Source organism: Bos mutus, chromosome 7 (genome assembly GCF_027580195.1).
Source record: "Bos mutus isolate GX-2022 chromosome 7, NWIPB_WYAK_1.1, whole genome shotgun sequence".
Classification (NCBI taxonomy): domain Eukaryota; kingdom Metazoa; phylum Chordata; class Mammalia; order Artiodactyla; family Bovidae; genus Bos; species Bos mutus.
This window is the reverse complement of record NC_091623.1, coordinates 93505966-93530585: the sequence shown is the minus strand read 5'-3', so window position 1 is coordinate 93530585 and position 24620 is coordinate 93505966. Positions and strand designations below refer to the sequence as shown.

The window sequence follows — 24620 nt, the reverse complement described above, 5'->3', positions numbered from 1 at the left end:
AAAGCAAGCCAAAGACAGAACCCACAAGATACGGGGGCCAAAAGCTCAGTGCCACTCCAATTTTCTAAGCACTGGAGCAGAGCTTCCCGCTGGGGAACTGATTCCAAGTATGCTGGCTATATAGAGAGAAACAGAATTTATTTCCAGAGAGAGAACCATCTTGTTGCTCTACACAGAGCTGACAATATGGTGGTTTGCTAACCTTGCACACTGAGCTCAGGGCAGCTTCGGTCAGAGGGCTGGGAGAGGGCAGCAAGAAAAGTCATCTGTGGCTTCCAAGGCCTGGCCAGCAGGCCAGACACCTCTGGGTGTGGCTGGGGCCGGACGAGGCTGCAGATGCCAAGGTGCCCATCCCCAGGGCCTGCCTGGTCTCCGCGCTGCCCACAGTCAGAGTCATGAGGCTGACGCTCTGCTGGGTACCGGCCCAGGGCAGGATTTGTGTCAACATCTCAAGGAACCAGTCAGATACAAATGCAAACCCCCTTCCCTGTCTTTGGAAGAGCAGCCTACAGAATTTCTTAAGAAGCAAATCACAAGGGGAAAGCTGCACGGGTCAACACCCCAGGGTCCCAACAGCGGTAGCTGTTATCTGCTCCGTCACCCAGTCCTTCCTAGGAGGCTGAGAACCCACTGAGATCAGAAGAGAGATAAGGAGGAGCTGTTGCCAGAGATGAGTTCTCCAAAGGCACCTTGGAGGTACCCCAGCCCTCTCTGGGTTTGGTGCACAGTTCGTCCTCCAGAGCCATCCGCCAGTCCCTCTGCGGCTCTCCAGGAGACAGGGTTCCCCCCACCAGCAGTGCAACAACAGCTCAGTCAGCTCATTATGCTTCTTCTAGGTTTTTAAACAAAAACCATGCAATATAATCACAGGCTCTGATCCCAAATGACTTTAACCCTGACAGTACTCACTGTGGGGAAATGTGTGCCCTGTGACTGTGAGCAGGAAGTTTCCCTTCAGGAGCTTCCAGGCCTCCCCAGGCTCATGGGACGATTGGATCCTAGGCGTGGAGCCACATGCTGAGATGTTCTGAAGCGGGAGAACCTGTACCCTTTGGAGCCAATTCCCCATCATTCCTTGACCTGCTCTAACGGCTCCTTCCAGAGACAAATCTAGAAATGACAGTAGTGACATTCCAATTGCAGAGGACTTACCACGGGCCTGCTTACCCTTCACGATACCTATGATAATCTCATTTACTCCTCACAATAATATCAGATGGTGGATACGTGTCACCCTCGTACTTAAACCTCTTTCTCTGGTTTCAAAGGGCAAAATTCAAAGGCTTTAGGCAAGCCCTCACCCACACTGCCCAGGAAGACACACCTCATACTTAATCCGAACAAATCTCTCCATCCCTATTCCACCCACCTCTTCTGCCGAATGCTGATGCTGATGCCACAATTTCGGCCCCCGCGCTCTCCTCTCATTCCATGCCAGTAGTTCTCCAACTGTGCTGCACATTAGCAGTACCTGGGGTGTTTTTAAAATTCCCCTGGCACAAGTTGCAACCCAGACAAATTACATTAGAATCTCTGGGGTGAGTCCCAGACTCCCAGTGACTTCAATGGACTGCTTGGGCCTCTAATAACACCTGGTGAGACCCAAACCCACAGCAGTACCCCCTCTCTCTCTGGGGCCCCTGGCCTGTTTTTCCCTCCACCTGGTAGGTGTCTCCAACTGTAGGTCCCATGGAAATAACTCAGCAAGGACTCTTAGCCCCGTGTCCCCCACCATACACTGCAGGTCTTCTCTGGGGGTGCACAGTTCAGCCAGGGACACCCCTGCTCCCTCTTCCTCTGTTCTCCTCTTCAGTCACACCAGCAGGTCTTCCGTGAAAAGTGCCATGGTATCTTGATTTCTCTTCTATAATTTATGGGTGTTTGCTTGAATATTCAAATAATGATTCCACTGAGTAAAACAGATTTTCAAGAAGTGTACTCCGTGCCACTGGCTTTGCATACTCCCTGGCACACTGCCACCTACCCCGACACCAGCACCTGAGTCTGAGAAGCACATCTCTGCCCTTCGCTTCCCTCCTGGCACAATGGCCACATAGTGTCTGTTCTCTGACACACTTCTGCTCCAGGACAGCACAAAGCACAGGGAAGCTCAGATCACTGATAGAATATAGTTCTGTTTTAGATCATACAACCACCAATACTTTTCAATGTAATGATTATGAATTAATGACCACTTGAAGATAATCTAGGAAAAAATATTACTAACCACATCAAACCCACGATTTCAGGATGCTATAACGTTCTCTTTTGAAATAAATGTAATTTTTAATGAGTAGACGTTTTCAAAATAAATAAACCGTGGTAAGGTGGCGCAGAAATGACCTAGGTGATTTTAGAAGACTGATGGTTAGGAACACTGCCTCCCTGGACTGGCCTTTCCTCAAGTCCTCTGCTAGCTCCCCAGAGATCCTCTTGACCTGCCAGGAGTCATTGTACTGTGGACGGTCTATGGTTCCCTGGCCTCCTGAAGACGCCGAGCAACCAGAGCAGTCACTATGCTCGCCCCGTCCCAGAACCCCACTACCAGGAGCCTTCCACCACAGTGTGAGTGGTCCCAGGCACTGAACTAGAGACCACAGACAACACGTGCCCTCCATCAGGGCAAGTGCCAAGCTCTGCTGAAGAGGCAGGCAGCAGAGAGAGGTCAGACGAAAATGCCCAGCTCCCTTGCCACTTCCCAGAAAAGCTTCACAGACAGACAAGCTGTGCCTACTGGCTCAGAATAAAAGTCTTCTGTCAACAGATGTGGGAGCCTGCCCTCCTTCACACGTGACAAACCTCCCAAGTAAAGCACACACTGCACCAAGACAGCGCTCCACTGCACCCTCACCAGAGGCACAGACAAGCTCTCCGGGGCCCACGCGCAAGGCATCACCAGTCCAGCTCTGGCTCATTTTAGGGAACAATTTTGTTGTCACTTCTGATCCCAGAATGAAGTACACACAAACTGAGGAGTAGGAAATGGACAAAACCCGAAGCACTGCTTTATTGCAGGCGCCACTCTACGATAAATCAAATGATGGATTCCCTTTCGACTCCAAAAATGTGATTTATAAAATTCAGTTCACTCAGAACTTTTCAGAAGCACTCCTATGAGATACCCATTGAAATGAAAAGTGTACGCACCCTCTGGCCCAGCAGTTCCATTTCCAGAATTCACCCTACAGATCTACTCACTCATCTGCCCATGACAGGTGGTACCAGGAGGTTCACAGCAGCATTGCTTATAGTAGCAAAAGGTTGGAAATTATCTAAATGTCTATTATTTGGTGGTGGTTTAGTCACTAAGTCATGTCTGACTCTTGCAACCCCATGGACTGTAGCCCACCAGGCTCCACTGTCCATGGGGTTTCCCAGGCAAGAATACTGGAGTGGGTTGCCATTTCCTTCTCCAGGGGAACTTCCTGACCTGGGAATCGAACCCACATCTCCTGCACTGCAGACAGAGTCTTTACCAGTTGAGCCACCCAGGAAGCCTGATTAAATAAATTATGTCCATACAGTGTCATACAATGCAATGCTAAAAATGAATTTGCTCTATATGTACCAAAGTTGAATAATATTCAAAATCCATTAAAATAGTACAAAATGCAAATATATGCAAAACAGTGCATATGGCTTGCTACCGGAGAAATATATAAATATGTATTTGCTGGCACATGCATAAATTATATCTGAAAAATACTCAAAAATGGGTGAAATGCTGTCTCCAGTAGAAGAACCAGGAATCTGGAGACAGGAGGCATCTAAGGATGCTTGCATTCCTTCCTGTCCCTTCTAAATTGTGTACTATTTACAGGTATTAGTGACATAAACTTTTTAAAAAGAAACATAGGTATGAATTAAAGTAAAAATGCTGTTTTAATTTCATCTCACTTGCTCAACTGATAATAATCTTGTACACTTGACCCACCAGTGTAATAACAAGATACAGTCAGGAATCTGTTATGGTTTGGGCTCAATCTGCTTGACAGTCTCTGTGGCACAGAAATAGCCTCAAGTTCAACTCGATCTACCTGGAAACCTACCTAAAGTCTCACGGGAGAAGCCACTTCATCTTTTCAAAGTGTTCAAATCAGCCTGGAATAAACTTAAAAGCACATTTGACAGCAAGATCAGATGAGCTCTGAAATCAACGCGTGGTGTCTTTACAAACCATGTAAAATGGGGTTTATTTTGGCTTTTCCTCTGTGGCAGCAGCAGGAATCAAATCGTAGCTACTGGCTTGGCCAAAGGAAGCCAGCCAGTTAGCAAGGTTTGATCCAGAATTCCCAAGCCCCTCAACCCTTTATCCATCTGGCAAAGAAAACACACACACACAGAGACAGCCCCCTCCAGCCCCAGGAATCTCCACTTTCTAACTATAGTAACACTGCCCAAGCCTCCAGGCTCACCCCCTGCAGCATTCCATGCCTTCCTACCAAGGTGAAATGAGCCAGATATAAACATGCCGTGACAGCTTCTGGCCCACACTGCCAAGCTGTTTTCCTTACTATTTCCTCTCTTTCTCCACTCTGCGTTTCTACAAAATGTGTAAACTCCAGTGACTCTAATTTGTAAATATTCCTCTGGCCACCAAGGCTATTTTCCTCACCCTAACAAATGTGATTTCCCTGAAACTTGAGGTTGGAACAGCCTATTAGATATGGGCAAAGCCACATCCCATGTCCCATTTTATCTGTAAGAACTTAGAGCTCAGAAAGGATATCAGACAGGTCCAATGTTAATTAGGACACAGCCAATTAATTGTAATCTCTCTCTTTTCTAGTCCCTGGTTCCTTCAGAATCCATGCCAGCACCTAAAAGAAGAGCTTGTCCTGTTAAGGCTGCTTCCAATTAAAGCAAAACGTTAAGCTTCAGAAACAATCTAACAACACACTTAAAACAGTGCCAGACAAATGCCAACTAGACAGGGATGCCAAGGACCTAAAGAGTCAATGTCAAGGAGCTTGTAAAAAATAATAAATAAATAGATTGGAGCTGGCAATAATTCCGCTTTAAGGAATCTACCCCCATGGAACTACTAGGACCCACACAGAAAGCAAAGTGTGCAAATCATCACTGTAGCACTTTCTCTGATAGTGAAAACTGAGGCAATCCAAATATCCCTCAACAGGAGAAGGGGTAAATCAGCCATGGTGTCACCACATAGCAGTGCTCTCTGCAGGTGTTAAAAGAATACACTGTATATGTGTACTGACATGGAAGACCTCTAAGACATAATACCAACCAGAAAAGCAAAACACAGACTAATTCATATCCTATAACTCCACTTATGAAAACAACAAATACGCACAGAAAAAGGACGAGTAAAAGAGCACATCGGTGGCTAACTCAGGCAAGGGGGTGCTTTACTCTGTACACTTCCACACTCTGCGGTTCTTTTATGAGTGTATTCATGAAATGTATAATTTTTTGTCTTTGCACTATAAGATTAGGTCATCCATTTACACTGTTCATCTTCCCCCAAACCTAATCCTTCCCAAGTGATCCTTATTTCAGAAAATAGCACCATCATTCACATAACTGCTCTAGCTAAAAACATTTGAGTCATTCTTGATTTTTAGTCTCAAAGCCTAAATCTGATCAAATAGTAGATCTCGTGGGCTGGACTTCCAAAAACACCCAGAATCTGACCTACATCTCCAATGCTGCCCCCTAGCCCAAGGTGCCACTGCCTCTTACTTCACCTATTATACAGCCTCCTAACTGCTCCCCTTGCCTCCATTCTTGCCCCACTAAATTATTCTCTACACAGTGGTCCCCATAATCTCTTAAAGCACAAGAAGGATGATGTCACAACCTTCCCCTGACTTTCCATCACACTCAGAATGAAACTCAAAGTCCCTTTGGGAGTCAAGACCTCGAGGACTTGGCTCCCAGCCTCTCTCCCTGTTCATCTGCCATCGCTCTGCTCCAGCTACACTGGCCTCCCTGCAAGCCCTGGGACACCCCATAATTCCTCTCACCTCACAACTTCTGCATCTGTTACCACAACCTTAAAAGCCCTTCCTCAAGGCCAAGGCTTGGATGACATGGTAAGAGCAAAGCAAGACTCCATGTTTGTTGAATGAAAGCCTTCCTCTGATGGCCTAAGATATACAATTTAAAACATACTGGGTTATAATTTTAAAAATTAAAACTTGAGTCAGTCAGAAGTGTATGACACTTAGCTTCATACTGGCATCTCTCCTTTGGCTAACTTTTTAAAATGTAATGGCCTAGACCGGGTAACAAAGTCACCTTCATGAACTGCTTTCCCCAATAGCTTCATGGTGACAACACTTTCTCCCTGACCCATTCTCATTTTGTCAATTCATGGGGTTTGTGATCATTAGCTTACATTGGCCAGCATTAGGAAGTTCAGCCTGGGGCCTCTCCCCAGAGGGACGCTGACTGGCCTAACTAGAGCAGAAATCTGAACCATAGCCTTGTCAGAATCACCTTTCAAGCCCTGGGATGTGAAACTGATCAGTCAAGTACATCTGAGGTTGAAGCAAGTAGAAGCAAAAAGTCCCCAAATGAGGGCAAATAAAGTATACCCAATGGTGTTCACTTACTCATCAAAAGTTTTACGGAAAAAGTAAAATAATTAAGGGCTTCCCAGGTGGCTCAGTGTTAAAGAATGCAATGCAGGAGATGCAGGTTTGATCCCAGGGTCAGGAAGATCCCCTGGAGAAGGAAAGGGCAACTCACTCCAGTATTCTTGCCTAGGAAATCCCATGGACGGAGGAGCCTGGCGGGCTATGGTCCACAGGGTCACAGTCAGATACAACTTGGAAACTGAGCATGCACGCACAAAAGGATTAAAAAACAATCCGAGATGTAAACAGTGCCCATCTAAAAGATCTGAACAGACACTTCAGCAAAGAAAATGCATCAGTGGCCAATGAGCTTATGAAAAGATGCTGGACATTGTAAGTATCACAGAAATGCAAATTAAAACCAAAAGGTACCACTTCCCACCCACTGGGATGGCTACAATCAAAAAGACAGACAATAGCAGGTATTGGTGATAATGTGGAGAGACTGGAACCCTTGGATGATGCTGAGGGGAATTTAAAAGGATGCCTCTGGTGCAGAATAGAGTTTGGCAGGCTTTTACAAAATTAAACTTAAGTTTATCTATACAACCTAGTAATTCTACTCCTAGGTGGGAAATTAAATAAGAAATGAAAACATATGTCCATACAAAGACATGTATTTCACAGGCTGAAACTATTCTGCATGATACTGTTAAGGTCAATACATTTCTCAAAACCCACAGAATATACAACACAAAGAATGAACCCTTATGTAAACTATGGACTTGAGTTATAACACTATGTCATTATTGTAACAAATGTACTGAGAGAAATGGGTGTGAGAGGCTATATGGGAACTTTCTATACTTTCCACTCATTATTTCTGTAAACCTGAAACTGCTCTAAAAAATAAAGTCTATTAATCATATTTTTTTTAAGGAGGGAAGGGGGAACTTAAGCCTCAAATCAGTGGGCTGAGTGCTATAGATTATTGTCGTTCAGTCGTTAAGTGGTGTCCAACTCTTTTGCGACCCCAATGAATACAGCCCTCTGTCCATGAGATTTCCCAGACAAGAATACTGGAGTGGGTTGCCATTTCCTTCTCCAGAGGATCTTCCTGACCCAGGGATCAAACCTATGTCTCCTGCATTGAAGGCGGATTCTTTACACTGGGCCACGTGGGAAATTATAGATGCAATTTATTTACAGATTATAGATGCAATTTATTCAGTCCAATCCAGAACTGAATAACTGGATTAAAGTGGAAGGACTTTTTTCAAAGCCAGTGTTATATAAAAACTACAAAATCTTGTTTGGATATAATTTGCAGATGTTTATATTTGTATGAGTAATATTCCAAATGTCAGTATTGCAAATTACCACCATTTACAAATAATTAGGAAATGCTTTTTCTTCTTTTATTCGAAAGGTGCTAAAGCAAAGCAAAAGAGCTGAGAAAAAAACTTTTTGTTACCTAATTCCATATGCATTTGATCCTTTAGGATTTGTTAAGTAAAAAATAATATTAGTCCTAAACAAAGCAGGTCGGCACTGAAGAGCCTTTGGGAGTTTATACTATTAACGAAGGACTCATCTCACTACTGCAAAAACCTACATCAAATCCTAAAGAAGTACAAAAGGGTGACGTGTTTTTAAGCACACCACTCTTGATGATTTTTTTTCCACTCTCGTTTTAATGAGCAAAAAGGACGAACTATTTATCTTAACAAATCAGACCCAGGAACAGGTCTTTGGCCTCCATGTTCAACTCTCTACTACCCAGTTAAAAGAGAATAACTTTCATTCACAAAATAAATAAGTCATGGAATGTGATGCATAGCATGGTGACTATAGTTAATAGTACTATAATTTGAAAGCTGCTAAGAGAAGACGTCTTAAAAGTTCTCATCACAAGAAAAAAAATTCGTAATATATGTATGGTGATGGATGTTAACTAGACATATTGTGGCGATCATTTCATAATATATACAAATAGCGAATCATGACATTGTACACCTAACACTGAAAAATGTTCTGTGTCAATTATATCTCAATTTTTTAATATTTCAACTGAAAAAAGAAATGTTAGAAAAGTATGCATTTTCTAAATAACATTAAAAAGAAGAGAGAGACTCACTGGTAATCAGTGCTACCCCCAAAGAGCAACTCTACTGCTTCAAAAAGCCAAGAAGTAGTCAGGCACCCTTACTTGTGCCTCACTAGCCTACAATGGTTCTTTAATCCCACGATGATGAGAACACAAAACTTCAGAGCACAATACAAATCTTGGCTATTCTTTGCAACCAGGACTCAAGAGAGTGAAAAACAATGCGTCCAATATTCTCACTTAATCTAACACCTGCTGCACGTTTCTCCTGTTTAGCGTCTAGCTCTCTGAAGAATTTGTATCTTCACTGCCGAAGTGTTTACTGAAGCACTGATGGGTCATGTTTAAGAGAAGCCCTGAAGTCCGTTGCCAAGTTCAAAACTTGCCTGCACGACTTCCTAGCTCTGTGACCTGAGACAAGTTACCCTAACTGCAAAATGCAGGTAAATAAGAGTACTCACCTCGCAGGACAGGGTTACGGACTCATGAGACAATGCGTGCACTTAGCATAGGGCCAGCCCTTGGTGAGTTTTCGAGAACAAGAGCTGCTGGCAAGGTTCCAGGTTTTCTGTTTGCTTGTTTGTTGAGAAAACTGACAATGCTCCCAAGGTCTTAACAGAGTGTATGTGCTAGAGCTTGACTGAACATCAAGTCTGCCTGATAACAGAGGCCTGGATGTGCCCCAGGTCTGGGTCTCCTCAGCCTGCACATTACCAGTTCCAAGTTAATTCTGCAGAGTTCACTTCTTAAATGAACTTAATGCTGAGATATGCTCCCCATCTACATAAAGGGGCCAGAGCCACATCCAGTGTATTCTTGAAGGCATCCTGTGGAAGGACTTCTATAAAGAGAATGCCCACTAGTATTACTAACGTTCAGAATCCAGATCATTGTGAAATGCAGAAGAGCAGTTACCAACGGAGGATTAGAAACAATTTTCAATACACTGAAGACATATATGCTTCTTCTGGGCATCCCTTGTGGCTTAGCTGGTAAAGAATCCACCTGCAATGCAAGAGACCTGGGTTCGATCCCTGGGCTGGGAAGATCCCCTGGAGAAGGGAATGGCTACCAATTCCAGTATTCTGGCCTGGAGTACTTAAAGAGTTGGACACACTGAGCAACTTTCACTTTCACTTTCTTTTTATGCTTCTTCTAGAACACATCTATCAGACTGGACGTATAGACTATGGCAATTAATGACAGCTTGCATTATTTAAGAATGTAGATATGAGATAACTTTTACTTTTTTCCCGCCCACAATATGAAGTCAGGGCCCCACTGAGCCTCAAGAATGCCCTCTAGCTAATACTATCAAAACTATTTAAATTTCATTCTTTTTTCCCCCCCTTAAGTACTGCACTATCTTTTTTGTTGGCAAAGTAATGTCTCTGCTTTTTAATATGCTGTCTAGGTTGGTCATAACTTTTCTTCCAAGGAGTAAGCGTCTTTTAATTTCATGGCTGCAGTCACCATCTGCAGTGATTTGGGAGCCCCAAAAAATAAAGTCTGACACTGTTTCCACTGTTTCCCCATGTATTTCCCATGAAGTGATGGGACCAGATGCCATGATCTTCGTTTTCTGAATGTTGAGCTTTAAGCCAACTTTTTCACTCTCCTCTTTCACTTTCATCAAGAGGCTTTTTAGTTCCTCTTCACTTTCTGCCATAAGGGTGGTGTCATCTGCATATCTGAGGTTATTGAGATTTCTCCCGGCAATCTTGATTCCAGCTAGTGCTTCTTCCAGCCCAGTGTTTCTCATGATGGACTCTGCAAATAAGTTAAATAAGCAGGGTGACAATATACAGCCTTGACGTACTCCTTTTCCTATTTGGAACCTAGGTAGCATATTCAAAAGCAGAGACATTACTTTGCCAACAAAGGTCCATCTAGTCAAGGCTATGGTTTTTCTAATAGTCATGTATGGATGTGAGAGTTGGACTGTGAAGAAAGCTGAGTGCCGAAGAATTGATGCTTTTGAACTGTGGTGTTGGAGAAGACTCTTGAGAGTCCCTTGGACTGCAAGGAGATCCAACCAGTCCATCCTAAAGGAGATCAGTCCTGGGTGTTCTTTGGAAGGACTGATGCTAAAGCTGAAACTCCAGTACTTTGGCCACCTCATGCGAAGAGCTGACTCATTGGAAAAGACTCTGATGCTGGGAGGGATTGGGGGCAGGAGGAGAAGGGGACAACAGAGGATGAGATGGCTGGATGGCATCACCGACTCGATGGACGTGAGTTTGAGTGAACTCCGGGAGTTGGTGATGGACAGGGAGGCCTGGCGTGCTGCGATTCATGGGGTCACAAAGAGTCAGACACAACTGAACGACTGAACTGAACTGAATGCACTATCTAAATGTTCTTTCTTCAGGCCTTAGCAAAAAACCTTTTAAGTATGACCTCACTTAAGTATATCAGACTTTTTACCCATCTCTCCACTTGGTTCAAGGTCCAAAATATAGCATTTTGCTTTGTTCATATACAGTTATGATGACAGATTTCTACAATTCTTATTTCTGTTAAAAGATAAAGGTGCCTTGAATTTAAGATTTGATATTGACAGACAAATACACAGCAGCTAAAATTTACTGCTGTGTTTTTTACTGGCATTCTTATTAATTTATTTCTGTTAAAATTCACTGTGATTGCCTTGGAAACATGATGCAGGTCAGAATTACTAACCTCTGAGAATGCAGTGATAAAGGCATATCATACCCAAAAAGTCTCACGAAAACTACAGGCTGAACTGGAGAAACACAGATACACTCATTTCACTTTACTTAAAAAAAAAAAAAAGTGTCACCCAACAAGATACCAACCCCAGAGAAAGGCTTTATTCAGTATCACACTCTCTGCCCCAACTTGACTGAAAGCTGACTGACAGAAGAGGGTGGATCCTTGTTCTAGTTTTGGTAGTCTCTTCCCTGGTGGCTCGGATGATAAAAAATCCACCTGCAATGCAGGAGACTCGGGTTCAATCCCTGGACTGGGACGACCCTCTGGAGAAGGAAATGGCAACCAGCTCCAGTATTCTTGCCTGGAGAAATCCATGGACAGAGGAGCCTGGCAGGCTAGTCCATGGGGTCACAGAGTCAGACACAACTGAGCTACTAACACTTTCACTTTCTGCATCCTTGAAAATGCCAGGAACTAGAATGAATCCATCTTTCCATCTCATGAGAAAACTGGGTTTTCCCCTAGGACACAGTTCAGTCTCTGGGACGTCACCCCTGCTTAAACCCCACTGTAGGAGAGCAGCTTATGGTTCAAAGTTTCCCACCTGAAATTCCAATCAAGAACTCAGTGGCTCAAGTTGCCCACCACCATCTAAGCAAAAATTATTAAAATTACACTTCTGATATCCAGAATAGGAAAATCAGTAGAGACAGAAAATACATCAGTGCTTGATGAGGGCTGGAGGGCAGAAGAATGGGGAGGGAGGACTCAGGAGAAAATGGTGGGGGATGACTGTTTATGGGAATGGAATTTCTTTTGGAGGTGATGAAAATATTCTAAGATTGATTGTGGTGACAGCTGCATAGCTCTGTGGATGTACTAAGAACCACTGAATTAGATGCTTTAAGAGGGTGAACAAATTATATCTCAAACAAAGTTGATATTCTAAAATGTGAATTCCTGCCCCACCCCTCCCACCTAAGAGAATTCACTCTATCTTAGAAAGAAGTCAAATTGAAAGAGGCATATCCCCAGGAACAAGTCCATAAACCAACTCTAAAGGTGGAAAGAAAACAGTTCCTGAAAAACACCTCTCAAAACCAAAAGCTTAATTCACTTTCAGTTCTATGAAATCACATTTGATTTGCCATGAAGTCCATGAGACAGACAGAAATGAAGTTCAGTGCACTCGTGTAGACAATTCTGCTCTTAGTGACTCTTGCTCTGAATCTTGACATTCTGGAAGATAATAATAGCTACCATTAACTAAGCAGCACTACACACCAGGCCCCAAGCTAAGTGCTTTCTTTACATGCACTGTTTCATTACGTGCTCACAATAGCCCTAGGAGGTCAGCGTGGCTCTTCCCATTTTACACAGGAGGAGCTCAGGCTTAGTGATTTGCCCAATAAGTGATGAGGTCAAGAACCAAACACAGAAAATCCTAAAACTCTTAATTCTACAAGTGTCTGAACATCATCGCCAGCCTCTATTATCTCTCCAGAAAGAAAAAAGGACCAAAATATATAGAATCCTCTGGACTGAGACAGATTAATCAGGTCAAGGAAAGAGTGCTCACAGAAAATGTCTAGACAAATTAGCACAGAAAAAATTGACTGGGAATCACCACATCAAACAAGAACTTTCTCCAAAGGCAGGAGTTTCTGAAATGTAGGCCCCAAATTATTTTATTGCTTAGCTGCCTTGTGTCCAGCCCAGAGGTTTGAGCTCCAGGGAAAGACTTCTAGAAGTTTGTTAGTTCACCAGATTCTTTATTCAATAGACAACAGACCTACACAACATTTCTACTTCACAGTTAGGTGCACAGTCTCTGGAATCAGATAACTTATGTTTAAGTACACTTAATTGCTGTGATGCCTTGGGCAGGTTACTGATCTCTCTGGTCTTCAGTTTCCTCATTCATAAAGAGCAATGATCTAGCCGAACTTCAGCAATCCCTGGAGGCCAGTATTATTGCCTCAGATTAACACACAAAGGAAATCTAAACCCAAAGATCTGTGCATATTAATTATAAAATAAAGCCATAAAATTTTAGAGATGGAAGAGCCTATGAATCATCTAAACCAATGTTACTTACACAATTATGTATTTTTACATATATATATATATATAAAACACTTTACATTTTGCAGAAGTGATAAAATGATCCAAAAAATGAATACACATATACTAGCATAGTAAGTATATAGCATAGTAAGAGAAGGCGATGGCACCCCACTCCAGTACTCTTGCCTAGAAAATCCCATGGACGGAGGAGCCTGGTGGGCTGCAGTCCATGGGGTCGCTAAAAGTCGGACACGACTGAGTGACTTCACTTTCACTTTTCACTTTCATGCATTGGAGAAGGAAATGGCAACCCACTCCAGTGTTCTTGCCTGGAGAATCCCAGGGATGGAGGAGCCTGGTGGGCTGTCATCTATGGGGTCGCACAAAGTCAGACATGACTGAAGCGACTTAGCAGCAGCAGCAGCATAGTAATATACCATGCAAGAAGGACCTAATGATAACACAATGCCTGAAGTTCAGGAAATAATCATCACCTCTACCCTCTTTAAGAGGGCATGTGGCACCTGTTCAAGCACTAGAAGAGTAGAAGAGTATAGTTAGTAACAGAGCTGGATATTAAGAGTTTAGAACACCTAGCTCTCCCCCAAGTTATAGAGCTGGTCCATTCATTAGACAATTTAAAAAACTCTTTAATTTTATCACCTGTACTGTTTCCTCCTACCCAAAGAATTCTTAAATTCCTCCCCCCACACACCTTAAAAATAGTGGCAAGCAGATAAACTGCCAGTCACATACAGGCATTCTCCTCAGACTCAAGGCTAAGATACAAAATTCAAGTCCAAATTCCAACACTCTTGGACCAGGGGCTCCATTCTGGGCAAGAGGAATGAGGCAGAATTAAGAGCTCAATATCAGCAGGAACTTCATCTCTGGTTCAGACCCTGCGGGGGCTCAAAAACAGACCTGCTCTTAGAGCAGTGAGACTCTCAGCTAGTGATTCTTTCAAGCCTGCTTTCTCATTTGTAAGATGAGTTACAATACGTGAGATAATTTGTGGGTGAAGCAGTGCCTAGTATGGAGTAAGTCTCCACAGCCACAGGGACAAGAGAACAGTCACTAATACATCCTCAGTGCCCAGGGTAATATCGAGCACACAAACTCCAGATGTTTGCTGAATAAAGCAGAGGCCCAATTAAAGCCAGTCTGAGATTCAAACAAAATTTGTGGGCCCAACCTGTAAGTGAGCCCCTAACTTACTCCAAACTAGGGGTCACATATTCCAAGGATGGCCCTGGTCATGAACAAAAGAAGAGTCTATTCATTTGCTTCAGGTCACAGCCTCCAACAGAGACCCTGCCTCTGAAGAGCCTCAGCACACCAAAGTTCTACTTTTATTTCACCTCAAAAGACTACCACTTGCTGCCCTGGGGCTCCACTGTCTTCTTCATCTTTAGAAGCAACAGGCTCACAAAATGACATCTCAGGCATTTGACTTTAAGTCTCCTTTAAAGAGACTTGGTGACAATTCTCAGACCCACGGCTGCAGTCTGCCAAGACAAGCTTTCCTAGTTAAAAGATATCACCTATTAAGAAATGCAGCAAAGAGAAAGGAAAAGTCAAGTGAAAGACAATTCCACTATCTGCCTTTATGTTATTTCTGATTCTTAAAAATAAAAGATGGACCAAATTATTCTTAAATGGGTAAACAGAAAAGGCACCCAAAAAAAGGAGCTCAGCAATCCAAGGCATCCATCCCTAGAGCACTCGTTTGGCCAGAAGGAGACACTCTCTGGCTCTGCAAATGACAAGGGAAATCATACAGAGAATGTAAATTTCATTTCTCCCCTGCCAAAGGGAAATTTGCAAAAATGGTTTTACAAAAGGTTCGAAAATCTCTAAGGATAAGTTTAAACTTCTTTCTGAGCGAAGATCGAGGACATTCCTTCCCAAACCTTTGAGTTTTCAAGGATATTGGTAGAGGTAAAAAAGGAGAGTGAGGGAGCGGGAGAGGGAGAGGATATGTTCGTTCTATTTTTAAACCCTCGCCCACAGTTTAGAGTAAAGGAACACTCTGATTCTGTACTCCCACCCCTATCACCTTCTGCTAAACACAAGAATCAGAACCTGCACACGTACGTGGCCCTGATTCTAGATCTGGTGGGTTACAAGCTGCCACTACTCCAAAGAATCGCAAGCTGACCAACCACCCTACCCAGCCCTTCTCTGGGAAGGGAAGGAGACCTCTCGGAGACCTCGGCGGCCCTGAGCAGGCTTGAGCAGCGTAAAGGGAGCGAAGCAGATACAACCCGCCTTTTCCTGAGGGGAGGCAGCGCCCCCTTGGCGGGGCACGCTCCATTCCCACGGCTGGGCACTCAGGGGTGGGCAACTCTCCCCCAAGGAAGCCGGAGTCGTGGACGCGAAGGGGTTTCCCAATATGCTACGGTGCTCCAGGCACTCCAGTCCCACTCCTGAGACACCTGTGTGTGCCGCGCACACCCACCCGCGGCGCCCCAGAGCGCTACTCGCGCTCGGTCACCTCCCAGTCACCCCGGAACGCAAACGGCCGGGTGATGGGTCTCTTCCTTCACTGTCTTGTTGCTAGCTCGCCCGTTTTACGTATCCTTTCCGCCTCGCGACAAGGGTCTACGCCCGTCCCTCAGCGCCCAGGAGCAGAAATCCAGCCGGGGGCGGGACCCCTAGGTCTGAGCGCCACCCGACGGCCCCTCCCGCCCCGGGGCACCGTCCCCGCCAGGCTCCGGGGCACTCACTCTTGAGCGCGCTGATAAGTGACTTCCCGTCCTTGATGAGCTCCTTGATGAATTTGTTGGTCTTGTCCAGCTCCGCTTCGTGCGACTTCAGCGTCTCTCGGAAGTGAGGGCTGTCGAGGCAGCAGTCACTGAATTCGAGCGCGGGCAGCCCCATGGTGTCCGCGGCGCCCAGCCGGGGGGCGCGCCTCCCCCAGGGCTCCGGCGGCCCGCAGTCCGGAGCACGCACGCGCCGAGACCCTGGCCGGCACCCCCGACGGCCGCCGGCTCCACAGGTGAGGCGCCGGCTCGCTCTCAGCGCGGTGTCCGCGGGCGCGCACGACTCCTGAACAGAGCCTGGACGCGAACGAAGAGCGGCTGCTCCAACAGCGTGTAACCGAGAGGCCGCGGAGCAGGAAGAGCAGCGGCGGACCCGCAGCGGCGACGGGAAGGGAACGAGCAGTCGAGCGAGTGCAGCAGCCGCCTCCCCGCCTCCTTCGCCAGTTCGCTCTTCTGCAGCTTCGAGCGCCCTCTCACAGCAGCCTCGGCCGCCCAGCCGGCGTCCGGGCCGGCCGAACCTGCTAGCAATGACCTAATCCCAGCCGAGCCAATCAGAACCCCGCCTCAGCCCTACCCACGGGCCTTCCGAGGATGCCCGGCCCTTCCGCGACCATAACCCAATCAACGGGGTCCAGAGGCGGGGTCTAGGTCGGGGGCGTGGCCCACGCCACCGCCTAGGTCCGCAGCACAAGCTCCGCCCCCTCCCGTCTGCTCTGGGTCGCACAGCCGGAGCCGCGAAGGAACGACGATCGCTGCCGCATGGGCCCGCGCAGCGGCCGGGATCCGAGCCGGAGACGGTGCGTCTGCATATCTGGGAAGCGGAAGAGCCTAGATGTGCCGAACATGAAAAATCTAGGAATTTAGGGCTGCAGTTCCCCCAAGGCTGAGGCAATCGTGCTTACCCTCAAAATGCATTCCCCAGTCGGACTGAAGCGACTTAGCACTCGCGCACGCCCCAGGAGAACCCCGAGCGTAGCAAGCGACCACGTCGCCCCTAGATACAAGCTCCTTCTTCCACTCAAGCAAAACATACTTACATCTTAAAATTACCAGCTCTGCTGGCCTGCAGTCTTCCCGCCCCCTACAGTCCGGCCCCCTTACGGCCACTCCTGCTCAACACCAGCCCACGGCTGCCCCCAACCGAAGGATCTAACATCCTTTCAAGAATTTCAGCCGCCTGTTTTCCTGCTGGGCACCTCACACAATTTTACATAATTACGTCCACTGCCTGTAGTCCTCTGCAACACTGTGAGTTTCAAGAGTTCGAAATGAGCCACCGCCGATTTCTTGTGCGCTGCGGCACCCCTAACGCCTAGAACAGTGGCTGGCATCTAGTAACAGATATTGAGCGCTTACCTTGTGCTATATGTGCTATGGCGATTGATAAGTATTTGTGGAATCAATGAATGGATCCGTCCCCGCGTCCTTCTCCACTTTACACTTTCCTGCAATGTGTTGCCCTATTGCCCTTGGGTTCCACCACAGTAATCAATCCAGGCAGCTCACTAACTGCACCTGTCAGGCTGGATCCCACAGTGTCCAGTGCTGAACTGTGAAGTACTAGAGGATAGGGACTGTCTTTGAATAAATTATTCGTATGTCTAGGAAGGAGGAGCCCTCCAGTTAGGTAATTTTGTGTGTGTGTGGCTTTTTTGTTTTTTGTTTGTTTCAATTCAGTTCAGTTCAGTTCAGTCGCTCAGTCGTGTCCGACTCTTTGCGACCCCATGGACTGCAGGCAGCACACCAGGCCTCCCTGTCCATCACCATCTCCCAGAGTTCACTCAAACTCACGTCCATCAAGTCGGTGATGCCATCCACCCATCTCATCCTCTGTCGTTCCCTTGTCCTCCTGCCCCCAATCCCTCCCAGCATCAGAGTCTTTTCCAATGAGTCAACTCTTCGCATGAGGTGGCCAAAGGACTGGTGTTTCAGCTTTAGCATCATTCCTTCCAAAGAACACCAAGGGCTGATCTCCTTTAGGATGGACTGGTTGGATCTCCTTGCAGTCCAAGGGACTCTCAAGAGTCTTCTCCAACACCACAGTTCAAAAGCATCAATTCTTCGGCGCTCAGCCTTCTTCACAGTCCAACTCTCACATCCATACATGACCACTGGAAAAACCATAGCCTTGACTAGACGAACTTTTGTTGGCAAACTAATGTCTCTGATTTTCAATATGCTGTCTAGGTTGGTCATAACTTTTCTTCCAAGGTTGTTTGTTTGGTTGTCTTTGTTTTTGTTTTTACATAGCTCTGCTATGCGCAGGCACTAGACTAGATACTAGAGATGCAAAGATGAATAACACAGAATGAACCTGTCTGCTACTGGTTAGTGGGATAGAAAAGCGACAAGCAATAGCAATGCTGCATAGTAAGTTGGGAACGTTGAGAAGGCGATGCTAACTCAGGAGCTAGAGAAGTCATCTACGTGGAGGTATTGATTTATTAAATGCATAAATGAGTGAATGAATGTGATCCGTTTGCCAGTTGTAGAATGAATGTGATCCGTTTGCCAGTTGTAGCTACAAATTTAGACTTGATAGCAGGCCCAAACAGTTATCAGATGGATAATTAAAACTCTGAAAATAGTTGTTCCTCAGTTGCCAAGAAAGAGAAAGATGTGGAATGGAATTCCATGAAACTAAATCTGGTTAATGCTATACCTTGAGCACTTAAAGGTAGGTGTTCTGGCTCTTAAGTAATATATAACAAATCACACCAAAACTTAATAGATTGAAGCAACTACGATCATTGTATTTTCTCTCCTAATCTCTGTGGATCAGGAATTTGGGGAAGAGCTTGACTGGGTTAATCAAGATTGCCAGGAGAAATATCAATAACCTCAGATATGCAGATGACACCACCCTTATTGCAGAAAGTGAAGAAGAACTAAAGAGCCTCTTGATGAAAGTGAAAGAGGAAAGTGAAAAAGTTGGCTTGAAGCTCAACATTCAGAAAACTAAGATCATGGTATCCAGTCACATCACGTCATGGCAAATAGATGGGAAAATAGTGGAAACAGTGAAAGGCTTTATTTGGGGGGACTCCAAAATCACTGTAGATGGTGACTGCAGCCATGAAATTAAAAGACGCTTACTCCTTGGAAGAAAAGTTATGACCAACCTAGAAAGCATATTATAAAGCAGAGACATTACTTTGCCAACAAAGGTCCATCTAGTCAAGGCTATGGTTTTTCCAGTAGTCGTGTATGGATATGAGAGTTGGACTATAAAGAAAGCTGAGTGCTGAAGAATTGATGCTTTTGAACTGTGGTACTGGAGAAGACTCTTGAGAGTCCCTTGGACTGCAAGGAGATCCAACCAGTCCATCCTAAAGGAGATCAGTCCTGAGTGTTCATTGGAAGGACTGATGCTGAAGCTGAAACCCCAATACTTTGGCCACCTGATGCAAAGAGCTGACTCATTTGAAATGACCCTGATGCTGGGAAAGATTGAGGGCCGGAGAAGAAGGGGACAACAGAGGATGAGATGGTTGGATGGCATCACCAACTCAATGAGTTTGGGTGGACTCTGTGAGCTGGTGGTGGACAGGGAGGCCTGGCGTGCTGCCTGCAGTCCATGGGGTCGCAAAGAGTCGGACATGACTAAGTGACTGAAGTGAACTGAACTGAACTGAACTGAACTTGACTGGGTAATCCTGACTTGGGGTCTTGCATGTGTTTGCAGTGAGATGGTAATGGGAGCATCTTCCTATCTTCAGATGGGCTTGGGCTTCACTGTGTGGTCTCTGGATGTGATCTGGTTGAGTTTTCTCACAGGGTCCTGAGGACCCCAGTGTCAACGTTCGAGCTTACAAGAAGAAAGCTGAATCACCTTTTATGACCTAGCCTTGGAAGTCAAACACTTCTTCCACCTTTATTGGCTACAAGCAAGTCAAAAGCTCAGATTTAAGGAAAGTCTAATTAGACTTCACTGGTGTCTCTGCAATAAAGAATCCTCCTGCAGTGCAGGAGATGTGGGTTCAATTCCTGGGTGGGAAAGATCCTCTGAAGAAGGAAATGGCAATCCACTCTAGTATTCTTGCCTGGGAGATCCCATGGAGATAGGAGCCTGGTGGGCTACAGACCATGGGGTCACAAAAGAGTCAGCAACAAATTAGGGACTAAACTACAACAACAATTAGACTGTACCTCCAGATGGGAAATCGACACGAAAGGGAGATACTAATGCAGCTGTCTCTGATAAAAAAAAAAAAAAAACAATCTGCCATTGTGGGCCTTGCATGTAGTAAAGAGTCAATAAGTGTTAAATGAATGAAACAAAATGAGGTGCACAATTATTTATTCTTCTGAGGAATATTGGGCAAATGTGTATAAAGTAATATATATGTATTAGTAACAACAATAATAAATATTATCTATCATTTGTTAAGCTCTTAATTTATGCCTGACACTATGCTAAATTATTTACATGCATTTAGTCCCCACAAGGTAACATTAGTACTAGGATAATCCCCATTTTTCAGGTGAGAAATTGAGGCCTGGAGTTGTAACTTGAACCAGGTTACTTAGCTATGAAATGTGTCTGGCACATACACAATGTATACCTTAATACATTTGTATAATTGTAGGGATAGCATGTAAATTTCTTAATAATTTTATCCAGAATTTCCACAAAGACCTCTCACACTTTTGATAATATTATCAGAAGAAGAGAATCAGAATGCAGTAGTATTGAGTACAGTAACTGGCCCCTGGAAGATGCAGCTGTCTCTCTATTTCTAGAATGTAATCTTCATGAAATACAGTTTCTGTGTTATTCACTATACAGCCCCAGCACCTAGAAGAGCAATGGGCACTTCAAAGATGAACAATGCCAATGGGAGGGGCACTTATTTAATAAGGAAGAAACAGTGACTTCTGTAACAACATAGGCTGTGGCCATGAATGCAAATAGAATAGAACAGTTAAAGCCCAGAAATCAGTTTCAGATGAAATACAGAAATTATTCAGGCAAAATGATCTGGCCTAAACATTTTAGATGAATATCTGAATTCCTTCAAATTAGCCAGTTAGCCCAAACAGTTCTACTTTTGATATCAATATATTTTAAATCCATATAATTTCTGACTTCAATTGTCCAATTAAGTTTAAATCTACAATACAATTACTTCCCCTTTGTAGAAAACAGGAAAGCACTCTCATAAATGTTATCTCCAAGCCCACACAATCAGAGGTGGGCAAGGGCCACTCACCCATGATTCCTGAACACAAGCTAGAGAACACAGCTGGTCTATGATAAAAGTTCACTGGTCCTCACCTAACAGAACCAGGGGAGTACAGCTTCAGGACAGCTTCTAGCAGTTTAGCTGATGATATCGGCATAAGATCTCTCTCTCCATCACTCCAGCTGACCTTCCTCTGTGATGCCTTCATTTTCAGAGGTTCTCTCTACTTCTCCAAACTTATGTCAAGCAGTATCAGCAGTAAGAAAGTTTTGTTTGTTTTACCAAAAAATCTAACAGAAATACAAGACTAAAGCCAGAGGTAAAACAGTCCCTTTCCCAACACATAAAGCCTTGGAAGGAGTTGCTCCCCCAAAGGACAAGCAAAGTGCTGTTAACGGGAGAAGAGAGATTTGCTGTTGAATAGGCAGACACTATAATATGCAGTACACCTGACCAGTCCCCCACCCACCCCTCAAAACGAGTGCTCCTTCTGCTACATTCCCTGGGTTTTGTAATTCTATTTAGCATTCATTCAAGTTTTTTTTATAGTTGATACCATATATTTCCTTACACATGACTTCACCTTTTGTTCTTACTGGATAAGACATCAGTTATCCCATTTTAAAACAATGATTTGGGGATAACAGAAAATCAATTTCTCGACTGTGGCACAAAGGCATTAACATTTGTGAAAATCCATGAGTGCATTTTTGTCTATATAAATTACACCTCAACAAAGTTGGTTTTAAAAAATGATGATGGTGGTGGTAACATTAACAATGACATTTATTGTTTTTGTTGAATAGTAGGATTCATGCTAAGCATTTTTTTTTTTTTTTGGTACTTCTTCACTTAACCTTTAGTAGAATTCTGGGAAATAGGTGCTGTAACCCTCCCTACTTTAAAGATAAGGCAGCTAAAGCTTGAAGATGTAAGGTGCCTAAGGTCACATAGTTAGTGATGGAACAATGCTTATAATTCAAATCTGTCTGCCTTCAATAACTATCTCCACGAAAAGTGAAAGTGTTAGTTACTCAATTGTGTCTGATTCTTTTTGACTCCATGGACTGTAACCTGCCAGGCTCCTCTGTCCATCAAATTCTCTAGGCAAGAATACTGGAGCTGGTTGCCATTTCTTTCTCCAGGGGATCTTTCCAAACCAGGGATTGAACCCGGGTTTCCTGCATTGCAGATGGATTCTTTACCATCTGAGCCACCAGGGAAGCCCAACTATCTCCATACAAAATAATAATAGCCAAATACCTAAAAATGGAATAAAAATCACACATGAATGAAAGAGGAGGTCTCATTCTGAAGTGTATGTGTTTTCCCTTTGCTAGTATGTCCCCGATACATCAATCACTATACAAAAGCCTCTAATTTGTTTTGGCTTTAAGTCCCAGGCCCTGTAATTTGTGTAGAAGCAACTGACTGAAACAGACGTAAAATTCTCATTTTCCTCCAAAAGAAAAAAAGAGTAATATATCCTGATAAAACCACTGGCTTGCAGTTCTTTAAGGGAAGTATGTGGTGTGTGTGTGTGTGCGTGTGTGTGTGTGCGCGCGCGTGTGTATGTATGTGCGCATGCGTGCGCTTGCACTTGGCTATGTCTGACTCTTTGCGACCCCACAGACTGCAGCCTGCCAGGCTCCTCTGTCCATGGAATTTTACAGGCAAGAATACTGGAGCTTCTTCCTCCTGGGGATCTTCCCAACCCAGAGATGGAACTCGTGTCTTTTGCATCTCCTGCATTGGCAAATGGGTTTGTTACCATTATGCCACCTGAGAAGCCCTGTTAAGGGAGGTAACAGCACTTAATTAACATTCTTTCATGCAAGAAATTAATAAAACTCATTCCTGTACTACATAAGTCTGCTGTGTATGTTAGCAATATTTTTATTTCCATTTTTTATAATTTGTTTATTCCGTGCCTGCTACTTTTCTACCCAAAGTCCATTCCCCCATCTTCCTGACTCATTTAATGAGAAAGTACTTACATAACATTTACTATTTATCAAATACTCTTCTAAACTCTTTACAAAACTTAATCTCGTAACAACGAGATTATTATCTCCATTTTATACAAGAGGAAACCGAAAAGGAATCAGCTACTGTGAGATAACCACTAAGCTACAGAGCTGAGATTCTAACTGGCAGTATAGCTCCAATCTTAGGCTATATTAATAGCAGAACCTCAAGTGCCCAGCTAAAGATTTCACTTCCTCTGACTTTCACAGCACTACTCATGACCATGGCCACTTTACTGGCCATTGAGATATAACTAGAAATCTACAGTGTAGGGTTTGGAAAAGGGTTTTGTTTTTGTTTTTAAATAAGGACACAACTGACACACATCTTTTGCCCACCTTCCTTCCTCTTCTTTTTGCCTAGAATGTGGGTACAAAGCATGAAGGAGGAGCAGCTATCTTACAACAATGAAGAGGAATACCACATGCTAGGGACTGATGGATGGGAAGATAGTGAAAGCCAGATGCCACGGAGCCATAACTCTTATCCCCAAAGTGCCTTCCTCTCAACTACTCATCACTTGAAGGGGAAAAAAACATAATCTGTTTCAGTTCAGTTCAGTCACTCAGTCATGTCCCACTCTTTGCGACCCCATGAATTGCAGCACGCCAGGCCTCCCTGTCCATCACCAACTCCTGGAGTTCACTCAAATTCACATCCATCTATTCGGTGATGCCATCCAGCCATCTCATCCTCTGTTGTCCCCTTCTCCTCCTGCCCCCAATCCTTCCCAGCATCAGAGTCTTTTCCAATGAGTCAACTCTTTGCATGAGGTAGCTTTGCCTTTTCAAAATGTCATATGAATAGAATCATGTGGTATGTAGCCTTTTCCAGATTAGTTTCATTTAGAAATATGCATTTAAGATATTCCCATGTCTTTGTGTAGTTTGAGAACGCATTGCTTTTTATTGCTCAATAATAATTCATTGTCTGAATGTACCACATTTCTTTATTCATTCACCTATTGAAGGGCATCTTTATTGCTTCCAGTGTGGGAAGATTATGAGTAAAGCTGCTGTAAACACTCATATGCTGATTTTTCTGAGGACGTAGGCTTTCAAATCAGGTGAGTGAATGCCTAAGAGCACAATTATATAGTAAGACCATATGTTGCTTTGTAAAAAAACTGCCAAAATTTCTCCCAAAGTGGCTGTACCACTTTGCATTCCCATCAGCTATGAATGAGAGTTCCTATGGTTCCGCATTCTCTTCAGAATGTGATAGATTCAGATTTTTTAGTTTTAGA

The 24620-nt window shown here is 44.3% G+C and overlaps 1 protein-coding gene across 5 annotated transcripts in view; it reads right to left on the bottom strand.

Annotated features, from left to right (window-relative positions):
* The window catches only part of ARHGAP26 (Rho GTPase activating protein 26), a 475515-nt gene extending 458864 nt beyond the window's left edge, over window positions 1-16651 (bottom strand). For 2 of the 5 annotated variants that reach the window (XM_070374543.1, XM_070374547.1), the window contains exon 1: window positions 16125-16649. In XM_070374543.1, the coding sequence (XP_070230644.1) occupies window positions 16125-16278 (154 nt within the window). In that variant the 5' untranslated portion in view covers window positions 16279-16649. Of the gene's footprint in view, window positions 1-16124 lie in introns of all 5 variants that reach the window. The other 3 variants (XM_070374544.1, XM_005904294.3, XM_005904295.3) reach the window with 3 other exon arrangements.
* Between the last annotated feature and the right edge of the window lie 7969 nt (window positions 16652-24620).